This window comes from Malaclemys terrapin, chromosome 6, assembly GCF_027887155.1.
Source record: "Malaclemys terrapin pileata isolate rMalTer1 chromosome 6, rMalTer1.hap1, whole genome shotgun sequence".
Taxonomy (NCBI): domain Eukaryota; kingdom Metazoa; phylum Chordata; order Testudines; family Emydidae; genus Malaclemys; species Malaclemys terrapin.
Window position 1 is genome coordinate 46,176,338 of NC_071510.1, and position 21,450 is coordinate 46,197,787.

Sequence of the window (21,450 nt, forward strand, 5' to 3'; positions counted from 1 at the left end):
GAAAATAAATGTTTCAAGAAATATTAAATTAAAATGTATATTTTTTAGTGGTAACTTCATTCTTCTTTCTGGCACTAGATGGTATGTTACATTGCATAAAAACATACCCCCACTACTTACTAATCAGGATTGTTCACTTGGGCATGACTGCAAGAATCAACTCAACATTTGTAAAAACTCTGGTCAACGTAAGGGGACTGAGTTTGCAAACCCACACTTGTATTTGCAGCCCATGTTTATGTCAGTAGACACATTGTGATCAGGTTAGGTTGCAAGATCAGGACCAGCGTCAATCTAGCTCAAGTGATTTGCATCTTCAGAAAAGGATATGGTAATCAAGGCTGAAATCTTGGTTCCATGGACTTCAGTAAGGCCAAGATTTCATCCCATAATTTTCCTTCCTGATTGAGACTCTCAAAATCAGCATTAGGGAGAGCTTTGCCTTTTCCTACCAGTCCAGAGTTGTAACTGCTGTATGTGTATCCACTTTAAGGGACCAGTCTGAAACAGAAACCCATCCTTTTCAATTGATTTTAGTTAACAAAATTAAGTAGGCATCTCAGAATGATTGTTTCAATTGATACATACCAGTGACCATCCCTGCATGTGGAAAGGTCCCATCTGGGAAAGAAAATCAACTAAAGACCATTCAAATTTCTGTCATGTTAGAGGATAGGCAAATTGCCCTCTCATGAGACATTTGGAAACAGCTCAGTTGGTGGCTGAGAGAGAGAGAACATGGACTTCAACCTGAAAAGCAGGGGAAGAAACAGCAGGAAAGCATTTTCCGCACATAAGATGCTGACTCTAGCTGATTATCAATCTCCAGTGTAAATGTTCTTTTGGTAACATACTTAATAAAACACTGACAATCCTCCTCCGATTGAATAGACTGACAGACAGAGAACTGTATTTTGGAGAAAAAAATATGTACCTGTTAAAGGAAAAATAGCTTTGTACATGAAATGAGATTGGGTACTGTATGCGTTGTGTTGGGAGCTATGTGAAACAAGCTTGTCTTTAAAAACAAGCCAGCTAGCTGTAATTGGTTACGGAATGAAGGGGTGTTTTCTTCCTCTTGCAGGCTATGGGTGTTTACCTGTATGGAGAATTAATGGTGAATGAAGATGCAAAACAACAGGAACTTGCCTATAAATGCTTTGCTGCAACACAAAAACAAATGGATGTGTCCTCAGCCAAAGTGGTGGCAGAGATGTTATTCTGAAGAGGTGATTTTTCTTGATTAAAGTATTTAATCCTCAGCCTGCTCTTTAGTGAGAGAATATGCATAGCGCAGTAAATAAACTCTTGCACAATGTAGAATTTGCTGATATTCAGCTTGAAGAATCACTCATTAAATTTCTTGCATGTTTTTTTTTTTCCCCACACCATTGCTGGAGTAATGGATCACTGCTGCACAAGGGATCTAGTTGAGGAGCATGGAGAAGAGAGAGGTTTTTTTACTAAGACACTTCTACATTTACAACACTTCTTAAACATGGCTGCACTCACACCTGCAAATAGAAAATGATATGAACTTGCTAGGGGATGGCAATTACTGGAGTTGTTTAACAAAATCTGTGTCCACATGAGGCATTGAACTCATACACTTACAAACTAGTTGTCCAGCGTGGTTCTGGATTCAAATTAGTGTGGCTTACATGCTTTTGAGTATTTTGTGTGAGATAGTTAAGATTAGTGTTGGTTATGCTAGGAAGTACCTGTTTATAAAGATACGCTAATGACTGTCACATAAAGATAAACATTTTATAGCTTTATTTTGATTTGCTTCTGGTTCTACTTGAAATTAGTGGCTAAGGGACAAAAGTAGAAGTCATCTCACTAAACATGGTTGAAAAAAAAGCAAAATTGCAGTTAAGTATAACCACATAGATGAAAGACATTATATAAACTGGCCTTTTACACCAAATACTATATAGATAGTGACATATTCCCTTCTTTCATCCTATTTGAATATCCTGAGATTACTTTATGGTGTTTGTACATGCATGTTTAACCCATAGTCAATTAGGTTTGGTATGAAGATCCTTTCCAGTACAGCATACCGCAGATTTTTGTGTAATGATATAAGCCATCTGACAGCCTGTTTTCCTCGGTTGTTCACATAACTTTACAGTTGATTTGTGGTAACACAATTCAGACAACAACTTAGCAAAAACATTGGTCAGTATTTGGTACTGAACAGGACCCCTTGATTCGTCTTCCCTTCAAACCTGTGCATGTAGGCAATGCTTGAAATCAGGCTCCATTTGCGTTTGTGGCATTTATATGGACTAGGAGAGTGGTTTTCAATCAGGGGTCTGTGAACCCTTTCAGGGGGGCTGCAGCACCCCAGGGCTCAAACCCGGTGCCCCGACCCCTACCACTGAAGCTGGCAACCCCTCCACCCCAGCCAGGAGTGGTGGGGGGCTGAAGGTGGCAGCCTCCGTCCTGAATCTGGGAGCGGCACAGGGCTGTGCCTGCCGCCCCTAGCTCCCCCTTGCCTGCACCCTGCGCGGTTTTCAAACTTTGAATTGAGTCCCCCCTCTTTGAGTTATTTTTTTGGTTGCATTCTCCCACAGCCCAGACAGGCAGAGTGGTCTTGGTGCTCCCTCCCTGGACCCTGCTATGCGGAGCTGGCTTCAACCATGCCAGCCCTTGCCCCCCCTAAATAGAAGTAAAACTATGCCTATGGGGAGCCCTGAGTTGCCCAGTATTTTCACGGTATATGTTCTAGTCCAGGGGTTCTCAACCTTTTTTTTGCAGAGGTCTTCAACATGCTATAAAAACAAGCTATTTGTGAATAGCACCATTCTTCTGGTACAGAGACAGTGACTATATGCCTATGCCTGCCAAGAAAACTGTGGTAGGTTTGGAATAGGCTTAGAGTGCCAGCATACCAGTTATTGGGGGGAGGGGGGTGTCTTGCTTTCTAAAACAGGTAGGAGACCAACTACAAAATGTTTGCATAGTCATGTTTAGATCATCTAGGCTGAGAACCACCTACTGAACCCCAAACAAAAAAACACTATTAACAGCTGAGCCTATTTGTAATGGTTTCAAATGTTTTTAACGGCACCAAGGGCCTGAAATATGCAGTTAGAATGGTTTGGTCTGCTGCAATATATGGTGTTCTCTACCAAAAGTCTCTTAAATACCTAGGGGAGTTTTATTAAGGTAAAAAGGTTAAAATTATTTTAACTCCATTGGTGATTGCCTTTGTGTAACTTCCCTATGCTAGTTACTGCATGTGTCCTATAACCAGCTTGGTTCTGATGTTTGAAACGGGTGATCTAAATAAAATTATTTAATCAGCTACCTGAAGGAGATGAGATCTTAAAGATATTGTCACAGAAAGTGTTTAAGATACCAGATTTACAATCATTGTTGTTTTAAACCTGATTGTGTGATGGGAGAGAGACTACACAAGTGTCCCTTAATGTTGTGGCTGTTTGGGTTCCTGGCATGCTGATTTGTGATTTAAGATTAAAATCACATTGCCAGGGATTACCACATAACCATGACTGTGCCTCCTATTATGAAAATCCTATCTCCCATATGCATTGGAATCCTCTACAAAAAAAAATTCAAACAAAAGGAGAAAATGCACCATTGAAGACCTTCATCCTATCTTTGAGACGAAGACCTCTCTAACAAGGTGCAGAGCTTAGCTGATTGGTGAACAGTGATTGATTTCCTCTTTGTTCACAGTGGCTAAGTTCTGCACCTGAAGAGAAGGTGAGATGGGAAACTTCTTAAAAGTCAACCTACCCAGGGCAAAGTAGTTTGCTGGCTGAGGTACACAGTGGGTTGGGGTATAGTTTTATAGTGTGTGTGAAATTGAGCTTGCAGAGCATAAGAGATGGTAGAGACTTGGAAAAGAACAGACTTTTCCTGTCAAGAATGCAAGAAATGCACTGTAAACTATCAGGTTTGGCTACAAGCAAAGAAGCAGTCAATAAGTCTGAAAAATTTATACATATTGTAATGTAATCTCAATGCTTTTCTAAAAGTTGGAGACAAATATGTTATTTGTTCTAAACCAACTTAAGTCTGTAAAGCTATGCTTTATAAAGTTTTAGCCAGTGATTTCTCTATGCTTATTGCTTAGCAATATGTATTGTTTGCAGGAAATGATTTTTTACGGCTGCTGCTGTTCCAGATTGTTGATGGACCCGTCCTCCGGTGCCTACTGAGCTGATATCAGTTCTGATTTTACATACTGGCTCAGTTCAGCAGGAACAGGAGTCGAGCCCTAAAGCAAAAAGATGTGCCTATGAAAAGTGTAACTTTTTCTGTCTGAAACCAAATCTAGTACAGATTGTGATACTGTGCTTTTGAACACACGAGGTGTTCTAAGGAAGAAAAGCTTCCTCACTATTGTATAGAGAACTCCTGTTTTTTTTTTTTTTTCCTTTTAGTAGAACACACAAAAGGTATGTAGTTAGTTACACAGTCTGCTTGTATCACTATTTTCACAAGCCTTGCTAACATTTTAAATTGGGGGAGCTTGTTTTCACTTCAGCTCTTCCCAACAAATGATCTTGTCCCCTTGGACCGATATTCTAATGGCTATAGCACCAAAGTAGAGTGAAACTGTAGGCATCTACAATGTGACTCTGCCTTATGGTACTAATAGGAGTAACTTTGCTCTTGAATTGTGGGAAGACTAGTTAACACAACACTTCTAAATTACATTGGGAGACCTGTGACAGAACACATGACAGTCATATGACTATTAAGTAATTCCCATTCATAACTGTATTACTATAAATACCAGGCCAGATGATCACATGGTGTAATTCAACTCCATTGAGCTATGTAGATATACACCAGCTAAGCATCTGGCCCTTAATTATATTTAAAAACTTACTGTTTGTAACCTAAAGAGGGGAACTCCCTCCCCCCCCCCTTTTGAAAAAAAAATGGGACAGTTAAGAATATACAGAGAGCTTTTACAAGCATTCCTTTATGGTGACACTGTTATAAATTTTACTACTGCTTCCGTTGCAGGAGAGATCACAGAAAAAAATCTTAATATATCTACTACTAAATCCTGGTAGTATTAGGATTTCATTGAACCTGGTAGACATCAAAGGAAGGATTATGTGCCTGCTAAAATAATCAGCTGACAAACATTTACCTCTTAGTATTTATCTTTTCAAGGGCTTTTTGCTACCAAGCATGTAAGAAAAAAGCACCAACTGCTCCCCACCCCTAAAAACAAAAAAAGGACATTATTGTGGATCCAGCTAGTTACCTAGCACAAGCCACTTGCTGACCCTTATTGTTGTTAAGATTCATTGTATGGTGTTATGACAATTCTGTATTGCAAATACCAAAACAACTTATGTCCACATACAAAAAGGTGTTGAGAAGAGACCTGTTGATTTGAAGAAACACTTTAGCAAAGGGGCATCGCTGAAATTAGACTAGGTTTCACGCTAAGCACAGCAAACTGCATGAAAGTCTCTGCCATGCCAGAGCAATTAAGTGGATTTCTTGGAGAGACTTCTTTGCTGGTCTACTCTACCATCCCAAGGGAGGTTTAGATCAAGGCTGAGGGTTGTTTTGAATGTATTATTTGGTATAAAGATCCTAATCTAAGAGACTAGAAGAAATTCAGTTATTTTGGTTCTGGAGTTGACTGGACTGAAAACAATTGTCACTAGAAGCAGGATTGGTTTTCTTTACGACTATATATACTTTCCATTACTAAAAACTTTTTTCTCCCCACGTGACGCTTCACTTGTATTGTAAAGGCATCAAATGTAACTCTTCTCTATGCAAAGACTACTGGAGTGGATGCACCCAAAATCGATCTTTTCATGGTACTGGACCCTTAAAAATGGGGGCGGAGAGGTGGAGGAGGAGTTGGGCAAATATTTACCTTGTAAAATATTTTCCCTCAATAAACTGTGTGTGGTTTAGTACATTTATAATGCTAAAATAGTTAATGTGCCTAACTGCTAAGCAATGGAAATAATCTGTCTTTTACTGTAAAGGAGAAATAGAAACTAACTTAAAAATGAGTTAGTTAATGAGTAGTGATGGAAATAAATTCAACACAGGGGGGGAATTAAAAAAACCCTCTTGCACAAAGCCTATGAACAGTGCTCTGCTGGTAACTTATTCAGTAGTGTGCTCAGACACAATGGAGCATAGCTACTCTTTCCCCTACATTCTCTGTACCACACCAAAATTCAGAAACACATTTTTAATTACGTGGGTTATATTCAGTCAGCAATTCAGATTCTGTCTTTTAAATTCAATAAGAATTAGGAAGCTGTCTAATAGCGTGCTGAGTTACTGCAATGACTTCTAATATAGTTTCCCCCACAGAGGTAGTGACTAAGGGATCCTATTCATAAAAGAGCTATGCCCCATTTCACAGGTTTTCTGCAGAGGCCAGTAAGGGAGAACAAGTACAAATACTCATTCTTTGTGCTTTCATTGTATAAGGGGAAATAACTCAGAGCTGAATAAGGCACTCAGAGGATAAACATGAATCAATCATCAGTTCTGGAAAGTTTGCATCCAATAATAATAAAAGTAAAGTGCAAACTAAAAGTGTTTTGACCTTGCTTGGTTCTTGATATATAAAAGTTGTCAAAAGTTTTCCCCCTCTCAAACAACTTGTTTTTTCCTACTTGCTTTTGATATTGGAAATATCAACTTTACTTCTCTCTCTTTGCTGGAGGGTCTTACCCAGGTATTAAGAGGCTCTGACTGTGATGTCATATGAACTGCAGCTTTCCCTGCCACCAGCTGAGGAAAAGAGGGGACAACATAAGAATTAGTTGGGGGTGAAAGAACTGCAGCACATTTTATTGCTTCCTCTGACATTACACTTCATGTCCTCTAAACATCTCGCCCAGAACCACGCAGGAAGTGACAACCTGTTGTTTCAAAAGCAATCCAAAATAGATATTGTTTTGGGGGAAACAAGTTAGATTATACAACAGGACAAGGACAAAACATTTTTTTCCTTTACAGTTCACCTTGGAGTGGAACTGGCAAGCCAGTTAATGGGCAAACTGTCACTGACCTGAGATACACAGCAGAGGATTTGGAACAAGGGAAGGGTCACATTTTAGCCCATCTAGTAGGAAACTGATATTCACAACAATGCTGGAGTGACTGAGGCCAAGCTACAATATCAGTAAAAGTCAGCATAACAAAAAAATGCCCACAACCCTGGCCTTGCAAATAAAACATATTTCCCTCCTCCCCACACATACATCGATAGATCAGATTGTAGACCTAACCAAATTGTGTAACAGTATTTACAGGACTACAACACAGTTCAACAACATGATCATAATGTGGTTCAGTCTAATCTAGAATGGCAAACTCACACCTAGTGTTACTATGGGCCTACAATGTTCATCATCCTTGACTGCAGTCGACTAGCTTGTGAGGATAGGTCCACTGCCACCTATGCCAGACCTTGACCAATAATGGAAACACATGATGATTTCTGTTAAAGTACCAATTAAGCACTTACTTCTTAGCCTGGACAACATAGGTAGGGAACAGTGCTACATCAGTTGGATAGCAAACAGGTTACAGCGGAAGCAAAGATGGCTTTGGGTCACATGCATTGTAGCTTGATTCGGGTGCAGGAGCCATAGCTTTCCCACTTGTATGTTAATTTTCTTGAGTGTGACATGTACAGCGTGAAAGCATTTATTGCTGACTTCAAACTGGAAATACAATTAATACTTGAGTGGATCAGCTGATTAACACGTTTACTTTTTTTTTTTTTAACGGAGGCTTGATATGGCTAGTGATTTTAATGTGAGAAAATGTAAAACGCATTTTGGCTCTAAATACCATACACTGACCCATATGCTGCTAGACGAAAAGTAGAATGCAGTGAATAAAAAAATTAGATTCAGGTTAGCAGTGGCATATGTATACTACAGTCATACAATTTGTCCCAGAATTTACCATTCTTAGAGAATCCTAGAATATCAGGGTTGGAAGGGACCACAGGAGGTCATCTAGTCCAACCCCCTGCTCAAACAGGAGCAATCCCCAGACAGATTTTTTGCCCCAGATCCCTAAAGGGTCCCCTCAAGGGGATTGAACTCACAACCCTGGGTTTAGCAGGCCAATGTTCAAACCACTGAGCTATCCCTCCCCCTCTGTGCTCTAGAGAGTCAGCTTTCATTAATTAAATAAAAAAAAAAAGGCATTGAGCCCTTTTAGTTGCAGACATAACATCAAAAACATAAACCAAGCGTAACCAGTGATCATCCAAATCGGCAAAGAGCCTGAAACAATGAGAGGAATAAACAGCCCTAGTCAATACTTGGGGCCCCATGGACTTTGCAATTGTGGAGCTGTGGAATTTGGCATGTTTCAATGCTACCACAAAATTAATAATTTTTTGCTGCACAGTTTATTTTGCTGCAGCCAGATTCCTGCCACTTTATTTTCTATCTCACTGCCCTTGTGGGATGTGCCAGCAGCTCCCTCTTGCTCTACATCTTTCCCCTCAAGGGAGAATTAATTGCATGACAGTACATGTTCTTTTCACTGTTCTATATCATCAAGAAGAGGAGTGGGGGAGGGAGTCAGAGCTAGAGTTCAGTTCGCAGATAGGGAGCAGGTGGAGACAAAGATAGGGGTTAGGCAATAGAGCAGCAGTTAAGCCCAAGGAAACTGAGAAAATGAATGAATTAAGTTGACTACAAGCTCCCACTCTCTCTGAGCTGGCCTTCCCAAACAACAATGCAACTGCTGAAGCAAGGAGAACACAGTGAAATATTCAAGTATCAAAAATCATTCATGAATTGTACATCACCAAGTGTTTTCAGCTATGAGCCAAAGTTATGCATGCACATGTGTTAGGATGTGGCATGATTCAAATGGCAATGAAGAGTAAGCCATGGAGATACAATAACTAGCTCCAATGTACAGCACAGGCAGTACACAAGGCCCTGGGTCTGAAGACGGAAACCCACTGCTCAGTTGCAGCAAAAAGACTCATGAGATTTTAGGCACCATCAAAAAGATTACAAAGAAGACAAGACATTCTGCCTTCATACTAGATCATGGTGAGACATCTTCTGGAGCACCTTATCCAGTGTTAGACCCTGCACCTCAATCAGGATGTGCAAATCATCAAGAGCCAGAGAATTATTATGGTAACTGAACACAATATGGAGGGTCTTAATTATAATGAAAAGTTCAAGAGTTAGGTAGGATCCACAAAGGGACTTGGGTGTTGCAACGCTGAGCGGCATGGCACCTAGCTTTTAGGTGCCTAGAAAATCATAGGAACACCACTGTGATCTACAAAGCCTGTTAGGCACCTAGGCTCCTATACAACAAATGGGGAGAGACAGGTGCCTAATAATATGCTCCATAAAAGCCAACATCCAAACAGAGCCCCGCTTTCAGAGATAGGCGCTCAAGCCTGGGCTGCAGGGAGAACCTTATCTCTACTTAGAGATCCAGATGGGACCTCCCCCAGCTGGTGTCAGGCAGGTTGGGTGCCTAAACCACTTCTGGAGGAAATGAGTTAGGTGCCTGCTTTACTCCACATAAAATGGCCAGAGGAGAACACGGTTTTAAAATGCCCCACTTACAACTTTTAGCCCAGGGGTTAGAACATTTACTTGGAATGTGGGAGACCCAGTTCAATTCCCACTCTAGCCCCAGAGCTCTAGGAGATATTCTAATGTGGGGCCCCCTCACTCTCTCCTGCTGAAATTGTTCCACTGTAGCTAAATAATGAAAGTGTCATTGGAGCAGGGGGACTGGACTTGGGATCTGTGCCCTCCCAGTTGTGTACCCTAACCACTGGTCCACAAAATCATTCTCTCTTACTCTGCCCAAAGACTATTTAAGTGTTTATCCACAGTGGAACAGTCATCGGGCCAGAGAGAGAATGATTCTGTAACTAGTGGTTAGTCTACTTTGAAAATATAGGTGCCAAGTGAGTTTAGGTGTATGTGGGATTTGGTGGGAATTCTGCGGATCACAATGGAGCCAAAACTAGGATTTACATACATAAACCCAAGGTCCAGATTCCTAAGTGCTTTTGTGATCTGGATCTTTATGTTTATAGGTGTTACTGCATATATAAGTACATAGAAAGGAAAGAGAATTGTGGAATCTCTTTGAACTGAGCAGTAACAAGGTGCCAATCTATTGGAAATCTTAAAATAGATTAACATTTAGGAGACATATTCTCACCCTTAGTTCTCTTGACGGAGGGACTTCAGCAGGTTAAAATAATCTCCAGATCCTCTCTTCCTCACCCTAGCCTGAGCAAGCTCTCCGCTGCTTTTTTTCTCCCTCAACAATAATTTTCCCACTTGACTAGCCTCCCAACTAATAGACAGTGCCTGTAGCCCAACCATTGTCAGTGGGTTGGCACTAACAGTCTAGTATTGTCCACTCTGGCCTTACCACTACCCATCAACACCACATAAACACATTGCTGGCTCTATGTTCATTTTCTCCCCAACTCCACGCCATCCCCAAATTTTGGCTTGACCTTCCCGGTCAGGACCTGTCTTTCCTTGATAGTTTCTTAGGAATTAAATACACAATAGGGCTTTTATCCTCAGAGAGAGATCCAGGCTGAGAGTAGGAGCTATTTTACCAAAATTCAAAGGTGGGAAAGAAGGAACAGGTGATTATTTGAGCATTGACAATATTTTTGTATATATAAATTGGATTACATTCCTAACTACATGCACATGATTAAATAGATTGCAAAATCAAGATTAGGCACTGGTTATCATTGATTCTTCCCACCTTCTATACAGACTGACATTCTGTTGCCTAAAAGAGCCAAGGGGATGCCACTTTTCGGATGCATAAATTGGTCCATTGGACAGCCCTTGTGTTTTTCCTTTCAACGAAGGAAATTAATGTAGAAACTTCAAGTAACATTAAGGTTCTCAGAGATGTAAGAAAATTCGGGATTTGGGTCTGAAACACCATCCTGAACTAGCGCATCTGTGCCTGGCTATTGCAGGGGGATATTTGAACAGTGTGTGTTGGTACATCCCATAGGTGCTCAAATACTATTGTGCAAGGGAGCAAGCTAATCCTTTTGTGTTGAGAGATGTATTTTCCTGGCTGTGAATCCACCAAAGGTGCTAGTGCTAAAATAAAAAGGAATTTCCATGCTTTCAGTGGGGGTCTTTTTGGTATGTATGGTTTAAAAGACAGGAATAGATGTACATGAAATCAGTCATATACCTGAAACATGTAAATTTTGATGTACATTAAATATATAAATATCAAATGGAAAAATTCTTACCAACAATCTCCTTTCTCCTAGCATCTCCCACAAGACATCTGGGCTGCTCCTCTCCATACTGCAGCTCTCAGAGGGGGTCCAAAGTTGCAGTGCTGCATGTGCTGGCCACCCCTCTCCCCCCAGCTTGGTGCCAGATGAATCATTCCAATGCTGCACAGAACTCATAGAAAGATATTAGTAACTTCAGTGGGAACACAACTATGTATAATGGGCATGTGGCCAGCAGCTCCAGATAGATTACCCATTAAGCCGATGAAATTTGACCCAGGGAGGAGGAGAAAGGGTTAAGAAAAAGAACTGATTGCCACTGCTGAAAACAGGCAAGAAAAACAGCCAAGGGAACAAAAGAAACAATAGCAGCTAAACCTGCCAACTGACTGCTGCCACGGAGGCAGAGAATCTGGTGGCAAGCAGGAGCAGGAGACATGGTCAGTGCATGTAGCACTGCAACTTTGGCCCGCCTCTGTGAGCTGCAGCGTGGAACAGCCCAGATGTCTCAGAATTGTGAGAGACGCTAGACTACAGAAAATATGTCTGCTGAAGTTCTGTATTATTTAAAAAAATTTAAAATCACCTCAACATGTAAGAGCTATACATGGTCTCTAATTTAACTCTATCTCCCCCTTGAACAAAATACCCGGTTTCAGAGATTTTAAAGGATAGGACTATCATTCTACCCAAACAAACACTAACATGGAAGATATGGACTCATATTTTACTCACACACCTTCCTCTATAAATACGGTTCTTGACATTTAAAATCACATTCAATTAATATACTTTTAATTTTTAAGCATTATTTTATGAAATAATTATAAAATATCAACCATAGTCCTGCAATCTCTAGCATTCATGATGGACATTTGATGAAGTTCCCTACCAATAGGCAAAATTTTATATACTGATTGAGAGATTGTTCGTTTCTGGAGACCTTTAACTACTGCCCCCCATCAGCAGCACCAATGCTGGTATAAGAGAGAAGAGAATTAGGCCCAGAGTTTTAAAGTTGGTGTTAAATATAATAAAAACAAAACAGACTACCAAAAATAATTATTGAATCATCAAAACGTTGACATGCCTAAGCTGAGTCTTGTCGAAATTTAGGCCCCAGCCCAGCAAAGACTTAAGCATGTGCATAAATTTACTCATGTGATTAGTCCCTATTGAAGTCTATGGGACTACTTGAGTGAGTGATCTAATGCACATGCATAAAACCTTATAAGACTGGGGTCTTAAATGATAATTTTATGGATCAAGGACCATATCTTTTTATTAGATCTTGTCTGTATTAAAAGTTGCATAGGTTTAACTAAAGAGATGCTTCTAAATGGATTTATTTAAACCAGCACAAACCACACAGGTTTGTACTGGTTTAACTAAGCCGATTTACCTTTATTAAAACCGGAGCAGTTTTTAATACAGACAAGGGTTTTGTTTCTGTAAAGCACACAATACATTGAGAGTGTTGTAAAAATAACAGTAATAAATAATAATGCCATCTTGCTTGTGTAATACGCATTTTTTGCCAAAGGAAAAGGTTAAGATGTCTAAGAAAAACAATGTAGTTTGAGCCATATCGGTCCCAGGATATTAGAGACAAGGTGGCTGACGTAAAATCGTTTATTGGACCTTCTTTTGTCTTCTTGTCTCTCTCACCAACTGGAGTTGGTCCAATAAATGATATTACCTCATCCATTTTGCCTCTCAAAAAGATACAGGACATTTTCACAGCAGTTTGGAGGTTAGCTATATTTATTAGAATGTCAAATTAATGTGAATAAAGCTTGATTGCATATTTTCTAGGGAAAATAATGGCCGTTATCCCAGCCTGTCATCGGCTGCCAGAAAACGTGCGCCCTATTTATTATTATGAGAATATAAAAATGTTTAAAAATTAACTCTTTGCATGTTAATTTGAGTTGGTGGTTGCTATTGCTATAATCTTGGCTACTTCTTTTCCTAACAGTTAACTAACCAGAAAGCAGGATTTCATTTTCAACATGCCATTAGATTTATATTGGTTGAGATTTCAGAATAAAAATATCAGTCACAACACCACTAAATAACTAAAAGAGCAAATACTGTTCATACTCAAAATGGCTTTTTCTCCCTCACACTCATTCTCTTGGACATCACTGCAACCTTCCGCCTTGTGGAATATTCACGATCTCCTTAGTTCTGCAGCCATGATTTTTTTCTCTTCTTGGATGTTTCTGATTCCACATATCAAACTCCTCCATCTCCTTGGTAGTAGTTCTGCCTCTGCACAAGGCCCCCTCCTCTAAGGCATCCTAAAAGGTTTCATTCTTGATTCTAGTTTCTACACAATTTCTTATGCTTGATTATATTATATCACCTTCGTCTTTCTATCATGTTTCTATACTCAGATCTGTATATTTTGGTATTTTTAATACCCAGCCCTTTTAACTTTCTCTCTTCCTGATTTCACCAGTAAACTATAATCTCAATTTCTTTCAACTACTTCTTAAAAAGTTATCTGAGGCAACAAAGTAATCCTAAAACCCAATTCTTTATCTTATCTCCTCTTTTCAACTCAGACCTTCCATTTGCCTCTGGCTACAACCTTGGCATTATCCTTAACTCTGAACTCTCTCCTTGTTCTGCAGCTCCTATTTTAGTAAATCGACCTAGCTGCATTTCTATAATATTGCCCAGGTAAGAGTCTATCAACTCCACCTGTGCTAAAACCATCATCTCATCACTACCTTTGCCTCCTCAGCTTGATTATTACGAGGCCCCTTTTTATGGTCTTTCTAATTATCAAGCTCTATAAAACGTAGGAAGGAAGGTAGGATAAGATATTAGGAAACCACCATTCTTGGGAAAACTATAAGAACAAATGTTATTAACCTAGTTGGCTCTTTTGCCCAGAGTGCACCACACCAACTAGTGCCGGTAATAGCTCTACAAAGAAAGCAATTGCTCTCCAGCGAGCAGTGGGGTTCAGTGCCGCAATCCTGACATTATAAGGCAATAGCATCCAATACCAGGACCACAGTATCCTAGCTGGTAAAATCACCAGCTTAATCAGGCATTCCCCCAACCCCCGCTGCCGCTTATTATCCTGAAACACTGTCAGCACAACAATTAGTTTATCAATGAAAGGCTCTGGGCATAGTTTTCAGAGGTGCTGAAAACTCCCATTACTCCAACAGGAGTTAATTCTTAGTGCTCAGCACCTCTGAAATATCAGAGATTTGTCCTTAGGTCTAATGGAAGAAAATATGGTTGATTGATCAGGAGAAGTGTGAAAAAGAATAGCACTACAGAAAGGATACCATGAGAAAGCCCCTTTCGTCATTTCTTCCCCAGCCCCATGTCCATTACTGTATTTTGAAACAGTTGTTGGGGAGCTGGCAAATCTCCCTCAAGTACAGCTCATACCTGAGTGATTTACCATTACTGGGCTGCCCTAAATTTAACCTTTAAACAGAGGGAAAGCAGTTTAGGAATAACTACCCAAATTATTTCCTTCAAATAGTGTCAGAGATTTCATAGAGATTTTTACGAGAGAGTTAAGTTTTTCAGGCATCTGAGAAAATCCTGCTATCTGAGGCCTGAAGTGAAGTTGAGTGAAGAACAAGCTGTGTGGTTGGATTTTTATGAGAGGAAAATCTGTTATGTGAAGGATCCTAATAAAAAGTTAGGCCTGACTGTCAACCCATGTATATTTTTGTATATTAGCCCTTTGATTTTATTCTGCAGTGTTGGTATAACTTCGTTGTATTTTATCTGTAAAATAAATGATCATATTTAATGTGACTGGATCTATTGTTGGTGCAAACAGGCCAATCCACAGAGAAGGCTTATCAAAGGAAATCCTGTCTCTATCCCATCAGCCAGGGAAGCAGACAGAACCAGTTGTAGTAAAACCCCTGTCCTAAGTTCTCAAGGACCTAAAAAGTACCTGGATGGGGAATCGAGCTTATGGGTGCAATATATTTGTATTGAGAGTGTTATTTGTATCAGAGTAGGGCCTAGCAGGCCCCGTCATGGAACTGGACCCCACTGCACCAGGCACTGAACAAACACATAACCAAGAAGACAGTCTTTGACCCAAAGAGCTTGCAGTTAAGTAAATGTCTGGGGCCTCCCCATGTTAACATGGTGAGTGGAGGTGAGGATGTTGAGGAGAGACCCTGATCAAGAAATGTTTGTAACAAATTTTTAACAGTGAGCGTAATTAACTGCTAGAACAATTTACCCAGGGTTGTGGTGGACTTGAAGTCTTTAAAACAAGACTGGATGTCTTTCTAAAAGATATGCTATAACTCAATCAGAAGCTATGGGTTTCATGCAGAAATTACTGGGTGAGGTTCTAAGGTCTATATTTTGACCTTAAAATCCACGATGTACTAAATATCAGCGAGCACTGATATCTCACAGAAATAGTACCTTAAAGGACAAAGGAATCACAGGCAAGGAAAGCTGAAGCTTGATGGTGTCTAACTATTATTTTCTTTGCGTCATATTTGAACGAGAGACTTAATGGTCTCTATGAAGACAGAGCCTATACTTTGCCCTATCTTCAGAAGAGATGATAATTTTATGACTAGCCAGAAACTTGCAATTAATGCTTGGGTTTGCCTGTGTCCAGCAGTAGTTTCCATCTTCAGCAGTAATGCCAGAGTATATCCAAGTACCCCTTTCAGCTCTTCCTCTAATGGAATTTGATAGTAGCTTTTCCATTCTCTATTTTCAGACAACTCATGCTAGGATAGAAGTGATACACAATAACAGGATTAACAATGCAAAACACTAGTAATCTCTTCAGAAAACTGTAATACAGACAGGAGGCTCAGATCCTCATCTTTAGTTATAAGTTAGATTTTTGGACAGTTTATAAGAGTAGAGAGTTACAGAATCATTAGCTAGAAAGCCCTGAGCCACTGCAAAAAAGAGAAACCCATTGCTCATACATGACTCAAAATTCATTTTAAAGAACTTTTTACAGAAACTGCACAAAAGAGGCAAAAGACAAGTGTAAATAAACCTGTTTTCTTGGTTCATAGTGAACCTACTGGCTCAGAAGATAAAGGGAAAACAACATACAGTGAACAAGTTTTGAATGTATATTTCACTAGCACAGATTGACCTGTTAGGTACAAATGAGAAGTTCAGTAAAACTGTAAGCATGGTGGTTTGAGAAGCAGGAGGACAACTAAGCGGGGGAAGTCATTAGGCTCAAGAGCACAAGGAGAGCTCAGTGTATGAACTTATTGTCCTATCTGACTTAATATGTGAGTGTTGTGGTGGGCATTTGCAAGGAAGAGCTATCCAGATTAGTTAGAAATGCACAGAACTATTCAAGGACATAATAATATAGGATTTTTCCCACTCCTTGAGGCTGCTGCGGTTAATTGTCTAATAAGTTATTTTCCAGTCAGATATCAGTGCTGTGGTTACAGTATATAGGCAACCAGCCAAATCTCAGGCAATAATGAAGCTACTAAGTTGTATTTTTTGTTTTTTATTCTCTCCCAGTACATAACACATTATTTAAGGCAAAAACGTTGCCTGGTAAGACTAACTATATTACTGAAACTTCCAATTTTTGTTTCAGAGGTTGATAGTGATCCAGTGCCTATGCCTACTTGGCTCTGGGACCTTGGCCATTAAAAGGACCAGTCACTTTGAGTACACTTAAGCCCTTCAAAAGGGGTTCATGAGGTTTATTCCTTTCCTATAGACAGACAGATGGTTAAAGGAAGATGGCCAATGCAAGCAAGGAAAAACTCCTTTCTGGCATTTGCTAATGAACAGACCACCCCATAGCAAATTCCCAGAATAAGATACTCCCTGCTAAGGCAGCAATTGGAACTACAATCATGAGCTTATCTTTTGAAAGTTCAGACCAGCAGTTGGAGGAAAAAATACATCACAGTGTACAAATGCTAGCCAGATAGGTAGGTGGACTTAAACAGGCCCACATATGAATGTTGTTATGAATCATGGGCAAGATGAAGCCTCAAGAACCTGGCAGTGTAGCTACAGATGCTACGATTCCTTCCCCCACAAAGAAAAAATGCTGTTTTTGTAACCCAACTAGCAATTACAGACTGCATGGAAGAGGTAAAAATGTACAGTATGCCTCTCAATTCAAGAACACAACTAGCATTAGGCGCTGTGGAGTGAGAATACTGTTTTTGTACCTCATCTCTAGAGTCACTACAAAGCACTGCAGTGCTCACAGCCTTTTACAGACCTGGGGAGTAGAAGAGGACTAAGACTTAGTTAGGGTTTTTCATCTTGCTGCATTTTATTTGAGCCACATGAATCAATAAATGCTTGGTTCCTTATGTAGCATTATTTAGTGATCCATAGGTCACCTGCTCGTTTGAAAGTATGCTTGTGAAATAGCTTAAAAATTGGGCTGATTTTCACAGCTTTTGTGGTTAAGTTGCCTGGTCACTTCTGCTGAGAATTTCATCCTAAACTTGTAAAATTCTGCAAAATTCTTTTGGCTTATAGCTAAATAAAACCAAAATAGAGAGTCTCTCAGATTCCTTTTCCATCTGTCCAAATGCAACGTCCATTCACTGCACACTCATGCTATGCAGCTTTAAGCTCTAATGGACACACATTTGCTCCTATATGGTAGTTTCCCTGGCTTGTCTTGAAAAGAGATGCTTTCTCTATATGTTCTGGGAACTGTAACTCATATGCTCTACTGTCTGCCCAGCTAATAAGGTCAGAACAACTCCTTATATAACAAACTATGTATAAAACTAACAGGACACACATTAGATGGAATAAAAACTAGCTCACTGATAGGTCTCAAAATTAGTTGTTCATGGGGAGACATCCATGAGTGAGGCCATTTCTAGTGGAATTGCTTAGGGATTGGTTCTTGGTCCAAAGCTATTAATTTTTTTATCAGTGATCTAGACATGATATAAAATGTTTGCTGGTAAAGTTTGCAGATGACTGGTGGGATAACAAGTTACTGTTACAGTGTGACCTGAGTTATCAGGTTAAATGGTCACAATCCAATAGAATATGTTTTAATACAGCCAAATGCAAGGTAATACACCTGGGAACAAAGAATGCAAGCTATACCTCCTGGATGGGAAATTGTCTTGGAAAGCAGTGATTCAGAGGAGGACTCCACAATGCAAAGTGGGCAGATAGGGTGCATCTCAAAGTGCAACACAAGCATTGTTCAATACCTCCAGCTGAGTACTCTCGCATGGGCTCAATGCACATTTATACATATTTTTTAAGGGTTTTAAGTATGTGGGGATTGGTGGGTGGGCTGGGCAACAACACATGGCAGAACATGTGGCAAGTCTGCAATGTAGACATACCCTGTAACATCTACATAAGCAAACAATGTGAATGAGCAGTAAAAATACCATAACAGCCATGCTGACTAAAGCACAAGGAATGCAAGTGCAGAGGTCTCCTTTTAAAGTCACAGATGACACTCAGGGGTTTTTCTCCCCCCCCTCTAATGTTTTCCAGGTCTATCTGACCCCAACATGCACTACACTATAAATAACAATTTTCGTGCAAACCCGTGCTTCTTCATACATTAAGTATTCTCAAAGTAGGATGAGATAAATCTTTCTGCATTGGTTTTATCATCCTTCCTGTTATGGTTTTTGTGTAGCAAAAAAAGTCACTAAAAAGGTAATGCGATCAGTTAGACCCCTCAATGGGAGTCAGTGGGAAATATGAAAGTACTATGCTTGCCAGGTCTTTGGGGGTCTCTTGTACCCCAAACACATTCAAAAAAATTAAACAAAACATGATAGGCAAACCACTTTCTTCTTTTTTTAAGTATTCTCAACCTATGATGATGACAACCTGTTACCACTAATTTTGTCTGCATACCTGTCCATGAGTTTTACTATATACCCCTAACTAAAATTTGGGCTGGGAGACCACAAGAGCTCTGGAGAGGCCGCCTAGGGGCGCTGCAGGGGCCCAGAATCCCCACTGGTGCTGGGGGGGAGAGGCGGGGAACCCCCCCTCCCGGTAAGGGTACCCCAACCCCTGCCCCAGCCCTGAGTTCCCTCCCGCACATCCAAACTGCTGCTGCTGCCCAACTTGGGCAGCCCCTGAGCCAGTACCGGCCACTGCAGAAGTTACCACAGAAAGTCCTGGAAACCGTGATCTCCATGACAGACACGCAGCCTTATTCGTAGCATCATAGTTTCAGCAGTTTTTGCTTTTCAAATAAAATGCACCAACATAGTCTTGGGGGTCTGTGAGACCCCAGATAACATTTGCCTTGTGTATTGTTACAATTGTCCGGCAAAGTGAGTTAAGAGAACACTGTCAAACTGATTTTCTGGGAAGCTTACTCTTGTTAGGAAGAGTTTCTGGGGAAGCCACAATTGCCAGATACATTTTCTGGCAGCACACACTTGACAGATGCTGTTACTGGGACAAAGACTGGTATTGAACATGCACATTGCATGTCTGAATGCATATATTGTTTGGATTTTGTTGAACCACAACTGGTATAATAAATCTTTGCGTAAGAGACGGATGTTTCTCAGGGACCTGGGTACAGAAATAGTGAAACTACTGGTGCAGGAAAGGAACACTGCAGTCTTGCCTCAGGCTACTAGGGAAGCCGTGTCTGGTGTGCTGGGTACTGATCCAAAGCCTGAGAAATGGGGAAGATGTTACATCTGTTCCAGAAAAATACATCAAAAATGTGCAACGACTAAAAACTTTGTATGTTCAGAACATATTTCACCTACTTTCTCCAGTCATTCAAAGTAATAGGACATTTCCTGCCTGTGTGCTCCTTTTGTGCCTTTTATATTGTTTCTGTCTCTAACTATTTTCATTGTCTAACCATGAGGTCAGTTAGAGCCCCAACATAATTCTGTGCAGTGTACTTCTGAATCTAGAAAAGTTTTAACTTGTTCATTGTTTTATAGTTCACTGGTTACAATAAAGCTAGATTTAAATGATTCACGTGTTTTTTTTCCAATTTTGACATAGTAGGAGTCTCCAAGACCCCAATACAGAAATAGCTGGGTGGTGTTCAGTCCAATACGAGGGTTAAAAGCATCTTAAAATACAGTAAACCTTTTTCGTAATATTTAAACCATGTAACCCTTTTTAAGAAACCAATATTTGAGAATGGGAATGATTGCTCACTGCCTTCTATTCTTTCCCTGAGCCTTTACTGCAGATTACCTACCTACCTGAGTCAACCTACCATTATTTGACAGGATATTATAGGTTCCTTTAAAAAGCAAGGAGGAATTATTTTAGATTTTTATATATTGCAGTGACAGAACTGTGAAAGGTGGTGTTTCATCTGCTTGCAGTTCACCTCCAGCAACCGTAGAATAGCGATGAATAAAATACTCTTAGGGTACGTCTACACTACCCATAGTGATCGATCCCCGATCGCTGTGCCGTCAACTCTAGAACTCCACCGCGGCGAGAGGCAGAAGCGGAGTCGACGGGGGGAGCAGCAGGGGTCAACTCGCTGCTGTCCTCACGGCCAGGTAAATCGACCTAAGATACGCTGACTTCAGCTACGCTATTCGCATAGCTGAAGTTGCGTATCTTAGGTCAACCCCCCCACCCCTTCAGTGTAGACCTAGCCTCAGAATGGACCAAGTAATTCTGAATCTAGAAAGTGAAGTAACACACCTCTTTTAGATTTGTTTTTAAAGTTTATATATATATATATATATATATATATATATATATATATATATATAATATCCAGATTGAACGTGTAAGCACAAAGTAAGGGTCGAGTAAGGCCACAGAAAACAAACTCCATCAAAAGATTCTGGAGGAAAGGAAACAAAACACACACACACACACAAACCCCACAACAAAATAAAAACAAAAAATCAACTTTCTTCCTTGAAAGACAAATTAATTTTAGATTCCTTGTCATATAAGGAAGAACATTCCACACATTTGTTCCCACTGGATAAATTCCTTGTTTTTTTTTTTTTTTTTTTTGTCAACAGCGACAGCCTCCTTAGTTTCAGATCTATTCCGTGCCTTTTAGAAGCAATATCTAGAAGATGAAAACTAGAATGCCTGTTTTTCTTATGTGTATACCTTGCTACCAATAAGTGAAAAGATGCAGCAGCCAACAGTTCACTATTGATTTTTCTTTTTTATTTAAAAAGGGCTCTTGAATCAAATAAACT

At 40.0% G+C, this 21,450-nt stretch overlaps 1 protein-coding gene across 3 annotated transcripts in view; it reads left to right on the plus strand.

Annotated features, from left to right (window-relative positions):
* AOPEP (aminopeptidase O (putative)) overlaps positions 1 to 21,450 on the plus strand; it is a 408,370-nt gene that overhangs the window by 323,152 nt on the left and 63,768 nt on the right. For 2 of the 3 annotated variants that reach the window (XM_054031546.1, XM_054031548.1), the window contains exon 19: positions 1,085 to 1,229. In XM_054031546.1, the coding sequence (XP_053887521.1) occupies positions 1,085 to 1,225 (141 nt within the window). In that variant the 3' untranslated portion in view covers positions 1,226 to 1,229. Of the gene's footprint in view, positions 1 to 1,084; positions 20,239 to 21,450 lie in introns of those variants that run through there. The other variant, XM_054031547.1, reaches the window with a different exon arrangement.